The 9,620-nt window shown below is 42.2% G+C and overlaps 1 protein-coding gene across 1 annotated transcript; it reads right to left on the bottom strand.

Moving 5' to 3' along the window:
• Positions 1-5,698: 5,698 nt before the first annotated feature.
• TMEM60 (transmembrane protein 60) lies at positions 5,699-9,605 on the bottom strand. The gene is made up of 2 exons (XM_009641374.2): positions 8,094-9,605; positions 5,699-6,320 (listed from the first exon to the last, which is right to left on the bottom strand). The coding sequence occupies exon 2, from the start codon at positions 6,276-6,278 to the stop codon at positions 5,874-5,876; it is 405 nt and encodes a 134-aa protein (XP_009639669.1). The 5' UTR covers positions 6,279-6,320; positions 8,094-9,605; the 3' UTR covers positions 5,699-5,873.
• Positions 9,606-9,620: the final 15 nt, after the last annotated feature.

The following is a 9,620-nucleotide window of genomic DNA, read 5'->3' as shown; positions in this document are numbered from 1 at the left end:
AAAATTGATTTTTAAGCAGATATACATGTGCACAGTAAATAAGTTGGCATTGCAAATGATGTAGGAAACATAAAATAGCAGAATGCTGTGAAACAGATGCGAATGTTACCGATTTGGACAATTGAACAAGTCTTTCAAGAAACACAGGACTGGTATTTGTTGATCCAAGTGACTGTTTTCTGTTATCTGCATGTGAATAAGGATGCTGAATTGATGAAAATAAATCCGTGTTTTCTCCATGCTCATTGGCAAGATAAACTGTTGTGAGATGGTGGAGGCTACCACCTGGCCCTGCTAGGATGAAAACTCTACTAATTCTCATGAAGAGATAAAGGAACCGTGCAGACTTCTCAAGTGTAACTTTTTTCCTTTTTTTCTTTCTTTTTTTTTCCCCTAGTGGTCAGATAGGTAGAGAACCTTGTCTGTAGGCAGACCAGCGCCTCTTACCTGACCGGGAATGTCTACAAGTGGGAAATGGAAAGGACAGGTTTTCACTGATCCGTGCATTGCTGTGAATGACACTGTTGAGAATGTGTTCTTTGGTCGTGAGTCACTGTGTTCAACCGGTTTTTTGTTACTTTCTCAAACGGATGAAATGCACTTTAAAAACTGTGTAATAGGCGATACTGATATTTCGTGCAGATCCCGCTGAATTTGCAGCATACGTGGGAAAATTTGGGAAACATTGATTCCTATCAGTCACTCATTTCATTTTTCTTGGAAATGCAGATTATTTTGTATTCTGTCCAGAAGCAGTGATTAACCTCACAATACCTAGGTTGCTGTTTCTATTAGAATCATCAGGGATACTGACTCCGCAAATTCAGTGTATTATATTCTGACCGCTGTTCTTCTCTGTGCTGTGATGCTGATATTTCCTCTGCTTTGGAGCTGTGCTGTACGTGCGTGCCAGCGAATCACTGATCTTCTGTTCTGGTCGTGCTGGTAGATGAGCCTACCAATAAGGGCATTAGTCCTAAATAGTCCTTTAATATTTGGTGTACAGTTATGATAATCTGCTACAAACATTGATTAAAACAGCAGTTTAAACTTCTATTTTTATCAAGTTTTATTTTTCAATAACTATTCTGATACTATGTTTTCTTTTAGCAATTGATTTCCAGAACACCTGAATGAAAAAGTGCAGTGTTTGGTAGCGCTTAGGCCTGCGTTTCAAGGACTATGCTTTTTATGGCAGTTTTTAAATCTGGCTGTATTGAGACAAAACAGGGCAGTTAGCTGAGAAAGCTATTCCATAAGCACCTCAAGAAGAAGAAAACCTCGCGAATTAGACCTGTATGTGGAGGCCTAATGTAACAGGAGTCAAGACTGCTAAAGCTGTACCCTAAGCGTGCAGTAACACTCAGGTACTTGTCTGTCTAATCGATGCAGTGGAGAGCTTTTGTTAATCTCACAAATTAAATTGTTAGACTAAGAAACATCTTTTAGCAGTGATTTCTTCAGGAACTTCAAAAGGAACGCTGAGATGCAAACGCAGATAAAATAAGCTTGGGTTCTCGTTTCTTCCCCATTTCTTGCTCTCCCGTGTCGTTCTGCGCTGTATGAAGACTTCTCTTACATCTGCCCACTTACGAGGTTGGTTTTGTTAGAAAAGGCAGACTGAAGGCAATACCATTACTGAGTTGCAGATTTTTCTACTCTTTACCCAACTTCAGCACAAGTACATGGAGAAAATACTGAATTAATACTGAATAGTCACTAGCGGTCCAACTGCAGTGGCTCCTTAAGTTGCCTTAGTCCACCAAGCCTGGCGCTTTTCAGCGGCGAGTTGATACCCAGGCCTGTTCTGGTCGAAAAGGCTCACACAGGAGACTAACTCCATCCAAACCTGGAAACAATAAAGGCACAATGAAAAGGTACAAATGCTCTTTTTTCCAACTCAGTGTAGTTATTTTTACCTCAATCTTAATTTAAAAAAAAAAAAAGCGTGATGTGTTACATGATAGTGCTATGCTTTCCGTGCTAATGACTTCGGAGAACTTGTTTCTGAGGATGCAGTCATTCAGTGTTACTACTGAAAAGCAGCGTTATTTGTTCCCAGAATATAGTGGTAAAATAGGTAACACCTTAACGTTGTTACAATTGTGAGTTTCCGTGAGTCCCATAAACTTCAACTTCATCAATATCTTTGTGTCACCCAGCTTTTAAACTGGGCAAATGTGAGAATTGCCATGAGGTTACTCTAGGATTTTGTTTCTGGACTACTGTGCAGATATGGCAGAAAATAATAACTGCTTCCATCTCTTAAATTGTTGTGTAACTTAGCCCTGTGCTAGCTTGTTTTTTAACATTGTCACCCCTGCCTAGCAATGCATTTGGGATGCGTGTACGCCACCTTCTTAGCATTTCGGTTAGAGGTTGTTGAAGGTGGGGATGGCTGTGTCTCACAATTGTGTTTTTCAAGTATAAAAGGAACAGAAAACTGGATACTGTTCTAAAAATCAAGAAAAGCGGTGTGAATAGGTAACTGGAAGTCTTTAGTTTCATGACCTTCCATGCATGTGCATTATTGAGTACTTTCCTTAATCAGAGAAAAGCAGATACTCGCCTACAACGCACGCTGCAGCATTCGAGCTTGTACAAATGATTTGAAGAGAAAGAAATTATGTAGGATATGTATCTCCATATACAATACCTGTCATCAGTACATAATAAATACTTCCAGTTTCATTTCAGAACAGCAAGCTTTTGAATTGCATTTTAACACAAAGCCGCTGGAGGCAAAGTTCTCTCCTCCACGCCCCGCCTCAGCTGCTGCGGGTGACCGAGGCCAGGCGGCCTCTCGGGCGCCGCGTCCCCGGTTCGTCATTTCCCTCTCCCACAAGTGGGCATGGACCCTCTCAGCATCAACATCTGCTTTTCCCTGCCAACTCCATCAAATCTGCTTCTCACTCATTTTGTTCTCTTTGATGAGGAGGAGTCTGTCGGTCTGTAAACTGAAGAGGTGTGAGGAGGGCGCGTGCCATTTCGAAGCTGAGACCAGGGCGCTGACGAATGGCGGTAATTCCTGCAGCAGCTTCTGGGAAGGTCACAGTTGGCTGCAGCGTACTTTGTGTCGTAAGTCCTTGTGATTCAAGTTCCGATAGCGCCAAAAGCGAGGCTGTGTGTACACAGGTGTCAGCACAGTTTAGGTCAGTTCAATCTGATAGGAAATACGAAGCTGAAGGGGGAATATTCCTCTTACCAGCGTATCTCTGTTAGGAGTAGGAACTTGCAGAGAAAGTTGAGCACTTCCGAAGGGCTGTGTCCTAAAACCTCTTGTGCTAAAGGAAATCAGTTTGTGCGTGGCTTCTGTAGGACACCAGAAAGAAACGCCTGCCTCAGCCTTCACAATCGCTGTCATTTATTTCAAGGTTTGTAAACCTCTCAAAAAAAACCAAAAAAGCCAACCCCACAACCAAAACACTGCAATTGTTGGTCTTTTTCTGTTGCATTTAATTAATTAAAAGGAAATTTGGAACAACTGGGTTTGATTCCAGTTAATTACGAGATGCCAAACTTCCAGATAATTGTCACATCTGTGGAATAGAAGGGGCTTATTAAGGGGGCAGAGTCACCATTCATGGCCCGGCTCGCTAACAGTATGCCAAGCCCCCACGAGGCTTGCTCTTCTCTGCCAGTCCTCTGTTGAGTTATGACCATCAGTTAATGTTGTCGGCTTGACTGCGGAAAGCTGCTCTGCTCTTCTGAGCAGTGTGGGGTTTCTTGGCATGGTGTGAACAAGGCTTTCTTGGTTTTTATTCTGTAATAATAGTTGGATGGGGAAAGACTACAGGTCCTCAGCTTTATGCTTGGTGCCATAACACAGCACACCACACAGGGGTGAGCGCGCGTGTGCCTATGTATTTTTCTTGTCTGAAGTGCTCAAGTGCTTTTTATGTATTGCATCAGTCCTTGTGGAGTGGTTCATAAAAGGAGGTAGGTCTTTAGCCACACTTTCTTCTTCTCCATAAGTTTTTAAAGCATCCAGTAAAAATTCCAGATGTGCTCTAGCTTGCTTGCCATGGGCCATGCCTGGAATGTGGCATCCTGGGAAGCTCAGTGACCCTAGTGTCCGTTTGACCACTGAAGAACTGCTGAAGCAACTGAAATTGGATGTACACGTTAAGTGCTAGCTAATCCTAATCCCAAGTGCCGTTTTAACTAGGAAAGTCACAGAGGCAGTGAAGGAAGCCAGTTCTTCCCAGGAACCTCCTATGAGTGGGCAAAGTTTCTAGGAAGGCAGAGCAATGTCCGTCCTGAGTTTAGGTGCACACCTCTCACCACAACCAATGCTGAAGGGAAAAGTGATTTCTCAATGGCAGTTTCAGCCCCTGCCCCTCACCCCCCAGCATGTGATGCTTGTGAAGTGGGGCTGAGCACAGGGCTTTGCTTACTAAAAGTTGACACGTTACTACAACAAAGGGGTTATAAATATTTTGCATTTTAACAGCTAATGATTCGAAAGATTTTGTCATCATCTTTTTTTGTCATTCCTTGGTTTCTCCTTTAGCAAGGTAGGGCAGTCAACCACTCTGAAGCAAACACAACTGAAATTCTTTCTAAAGATCGCTTGTTACTCGATGTTCTGAACTGAGGTCCCCTGCCTCAGACTGGAACGGGTTCTGTTCTTAGATAAAGCCTTTCAGCAGTCCCCGACAAGGCAGTTCCCATGTATTTATGCCCATGGCTGCGTGACTGAACAGCAAGCAGAAAATCTGAACACTTCAGGAGGATTTGTTTTTTTTAAAGGACAAGTACAGTTGAATGTATGTAGTTAAAATTTTATTCCTGAGACACTTTGATCTAGCTGCCTCCTGTTACCTTAGACTGTTTTTCCTGGACTCTTTTCATCCACTAGACATTCTTTTGTACCTGGAAATGTAAATAAGTATCTTCAGCATTCACATTAACAGTGTCCTAGACAAATTTTATATTTGAATTTAGTGAATTTATAGAATTTAGCTCCTGGAAGTACACTTTCAGTCCACAAAAATACCCTCATGGCCCCAAAGGCCCCTTCATTGCATGTTACTTGAAATCATCTGAGTACAGCCAAGGCTGCGCCCGCAGAGATTTAATATACTGGGGCATGAAACCCCATTGTCCTTGCTGAAGCACTGCTTCCCACAGGGACAAAGGCATGGCAGCCCTGGAGCTCCAGTCTGTTACAGCACCAGCCATTTCTACACTTGGACAGGTAATCACCCTTGTCTCCCTCTTCCCTGCATCTCGGGACTGCTGGCACAGATCAGCTGCTCACTTTCTTCCCTGGGTGATCGTACTGGTTAGTATCCATTTCAGCGGCTTAAAAAGGGCTTAAGTCTTTCCGAATGGAAGTGGATTTTTGCTGTCAACAAGAAAATGCCAAGTATTTCTATTCCTTTTTTGCTCTTACTTAGCAGCTATCAATTGTTACTGATTCTTAAAGTGAATTTAGCGTGTTACAGAAATTACTACTGTTAACCAGTTATTTCTTGAGTGATGGCGTCAGGAGTAGAAAACTTAAGTCCCCTTTCCAAGGCTTACCCAATGTGCTGAACACTCTGGGGTAGAACAGTTGTGGTTCCTTTCAGAAGACATTCTACCTGCAAGCAAAGAGCCTCTATCTTATTCCATGTAACAAACAACATGATAACCATCTTTGAACAGCTTACGTTGAACAAATACTTTTATTTACAAGAGCATACAGGGCAGTTTTAAAATAAAAAATGGAACAGGGCTACTTTCAGTCTTCAGCCTGGTTTAGATGAAGTCTCCCGTTTGACCGATTCCTTATTTGGCCTTCTAATTTGAAGATGAAGTTTGTGGCAAAACTATAATAATCCAGTAGTTTGGTACCAATCTCAGTGTTGAAAACCACATAGTATAGCTTAGTCTCTTCGCACATAGAAGATATTGTATCCAAGTTCAACCATACCCCCGATAAGCAAGGCCCACAAAGGGATAAATACATAGGCTAGTTTCATTGTAGTAAATTGTTGCAGTTTAGCGCAGAGGGCGAGGCAGAAGGCTAACTTAAGCAGCATTGCAATGAGATACCAGGCTTTTTTCTTGATGTTTTGGGAGCCGTTGCGAGGGTCGAAGCCAGACTTGCACCGTCCAGCCATTTTTACAATTAACATAACTAGAAGAATAGTATCAAATATCCAGACTGGAATAAAAATGAGGAACCAGTTCCATGGTGCTTTCTCATCCAACTTTAGCACCAGCATGATCAGGAAGAGTAACGTGAAAAGCCATGTCAGTAGTACTCTTTGCGCCAGGGACATTCTCATTTAAACAGCTTTGAGAGGGAGTCTTTCGCTGTCAGCAACGACCTAACAAGAAAAAAAAAGGGGGGGGGGGGGGGAAGGCATCAAAAGATGTCACTTGTCACCGCACAACCCTATTCCTTTGAGGAGACTAATTTCGTGTTCGTGCTCTCTGGCCTCACCTACATGCCATTCACTAGCATTTCTTTTACAGTTACCATCCTCAGTGAAGCACTCTGGTTTGGTCCTGGCCACCATTCATTTTAAGTGCCTTAAGTCAGTTCTGTAAACTGCCTTAATCTAGATTTGTTCCATGAAACAAATTATGCTTTAATCCTAAATGAGCTGTCAGACTTGGGGAATTTTTGTACACTAAGAAGATGTTTAGATCCATTTTCCTCCTCTTAACTATGAGGCACTCACAGTTAACACTTGAAAATAAACCTAACAATTCTCTCTCTACAACAAAAATATGTAAACCAACTAACAAGCACGAGTAACAAGCCATCTGAAAGACCCTGAGCCAGTACATGCGACTACCACTTTCTGTCAAGCCACAATCTAATAACTGCTAAAAGCTACGGATGTTTGCTTTCTGGCAGGTATCTAAAGTACACAGACACTGGCCAACAGGAACACTGTTTAGGTTTCTTGGCATGGTAGGATATTTAAACTTCTGTGTAGTCACGACAAAAGAAAAACAAGGACACGTGCATCTGCCCCTACAGTCATAAAAGTTAGTTTTTATATTCCTAACTGGAAGGCTTTTACCACTGCATCTGCCAGAAGCCTTTCACTGCAAGTATAAAAAGCAGGGGTGACAAGAACGATGATTTCCTGAAGATGTCATGTGAAAAAGATGGATAATTAATATATACCAGTGAAATTGTGCTGGAAAAGGTTTCTTAATTACTTGAAAAATTTGAGATTTTTAGAAATTGATCATTCCCTTTAGAACACTGACATTCTTTCACTTGAAACAAGAAACTGAACTTTGATTTGTTCCAGATTACAAAAATATTTTGATTACTGGAAGTGAGATGATGTGTTCTGAAGCGTCTGGTCCTCACCCCCAGACACTGCGAGGGAAGGACAGGACCTGCTTCCCCTCCATCTCCTCAGTGACCCGGCCACAAGCTGCTGCGGCAGGTGCCCCACTGAGCCTGTTAAACTCCCTGAACAAGCAGGAACCTGTTAGCACCTTTTTCTTTGGAACCCGGTTAGTTTTTTGCCAGATTAGCAAGTTGAGCCAACTTGGTGCTCAGGTAAGCATCAGAACCAGAAGGAGGGAAGTAAAAGCTGCTGGCTTAACTGGTTAGGAGACGACCTGCTACCTTAGGGCTAGGGAATAGCAATTTTGTACACCGCGAATGTGGTCCTACAGTTTAAGCCCGTGTCTTCCGATACACAGCTCAACAGACCCTAGTTTTTTGTTCAGTCTGGGTTTGAAGTTTCATTGGATTTAATTTAGTGGATAGAAGTGGGATTCCTCTTAAGGAAGAGATCCAGTTTAGCCTAAAATAATCTAAATTGGAGTTACTGTCAGTGCACCCCCACCCTTATGTTAGGGCTGACACTTGAGTGACCCAGAGGAGGCCAGTTCCTTGAGCTGGACTAGCAAAAAAAAAAACCAACCAAACCCCAGAGTTTAAAATAGGATTTCTGTAGTTTGCTTTTTGCTGTCTCGGTTCTGCTGAGATCACCAAAGGGTCTGGTGAAAGCCAGTTACTGGCAGGGTGGAAGGGAAGGGGTGAAGCAGTGACACTCAAGTTAATTGCCAAGAAGATAAAAAGCTCGCGGTTTAGAGAGCATTGCTCTTTTCTTGTGATAGAAACATACCTAAACCAGCTGGCAGGCGCAGAGGATTACAGAACAATTACTCTGAGGTGCCTGAAGTATCTCCAGTATTTTGGATCAAGTGCAAGTCAGCAGCTAAAGTGAAGAGAGCAGTCAATGCTCTGAAACAAGGTTTCAGCATTCCTTTCACGAGAACCTTTTTGAAAATTAGTTCTAGAAATCAACGCCAGGGATACTACAAGAAGGAGAATCCCTTATTAGCAAACCAGGGAAAGCAGAAACCAAAGAAACAGACTGGAAACTTGGGCCAGAAAGCAAAAAAGGAATTCAACCCCGTTAGAAGTATCAGGTTATCAGATACTCAAAGAAGGTGCTATCAGCTGTCTCTGGAGGAAAGAGAAAGCCACTGAGGATGGATTAGATGGGGCTACTCAGTTTGAAGGTTGCTCACTTGGTGAAAAGATTTTCAGTGTTCCTAAGTGTTCAGAACCACTTTGTAACAACTTTCAAAAGCACAGGCAGAAAACTTACCCATGGGAAGTTATGCTGCCTTTCTTTGTCCTAATTAAGAGACATAACTGCAAGATTGGGCAGGACTGCAAGGCTCCAATTTCAACCCAGGTGTACTTTAGAGATCTTATAGTCCTATAGTCCAAGTAAAGGAAGGTATCGAATTTTATATCTATATTTTATATATAAAATTTTAAAGACTGACAGCTGGGGATACAGCTGACATAATGATAAAGGGTTTGATTACATGGAGCACTTGACCATCTCTCCTTAGGAAAGAAGAGAGATTATCAGCAGATTGTCAGCTAGAGGCCAGCCACCTCAAGAAGGTAGTTAACATCAGAAAAAGGATGCAGACAGGGTGCAAGTCTGAATTAGCTCTTCTGTGAAAACGCTGAAGGAACGTCAAAGGCAGAGTGTGAAAATAAAAAAAAGCTCTTGACTCCTCATAAGATTCCTGTAATTAGCGGGAAGTGAGAATTTTCAGTAATGAGAAATGCTGAGTAGCATTACTGACCTTGTTGGGATGATCTACATAATTAGACTATGATGATGGCAAATTATATCCCCTTTAGAAGGAAAAAAAATAGAGAGGATGGAAACTTACATGTGACATTCAGCTCAATATTAACGAACACAGGTCTAAATTTAAGTCTTGAATACTGCCTAACACAGTTCAGAAAACGGTGTTATACTGAAGCCAAATTAAATAGAACTCACGCTTGATTAAGTGACATTTTACAGCCGATTCAGCAGGTGTGAGCAACTGAACACCTAGAAAGAAATAATTCCAGTAGCCCCGTTTTAAAACCCCGTTTAAGCGCATCCGTTAGGAATGCAGGTTAGGCGTTCACAAGTTCTCCTTGCAATTGGTGCGTTCTTAGGTAGCCTATCTAAGCTTAAAAGTGTAAATAAAGTCAAACTACATCACCCCCTTAACCGGAGCGCTTGTTTTACTGTTTTTCAGCGAAACAGGGGCTCCCGAGTGCTGAATTTGGCTAAAAAAGAAAAAAACCAAAACAAACCCAAAGTCAGAAGCTATTGAGAGGAACAGGAGGG

This window comes from Egretta garzetta, unplaced genomic scaffold, assembly GCF_000687185.1.
Source record: "Egretta garzetta isolate BGI_Z169 unplaced genomic scaffold, ASM68718v1 scaffold156, whole genome shotgun sequence".
Taxonomy (NCBI): Eukaryota; Metazoa; Chordata; class Aves; order Pelecaniformes; family Ardeidae; genus Egretta; species Egretta garzetta.
Note: the sequence above shows the minus strand (reverse complement) of the source record. Positions and strands in the feature narration are given on the sequence as shown.

Bases quoted from the DNA above. Each gene is read 5' to 3' on its own strand.
- TMEM60 (XM_009641374.2), bottom strand. From the start codon at position 6,278: ATGAGAATGTCCCTGGCGCAAAGAGTACTACTGACATGGCTTTTCACG.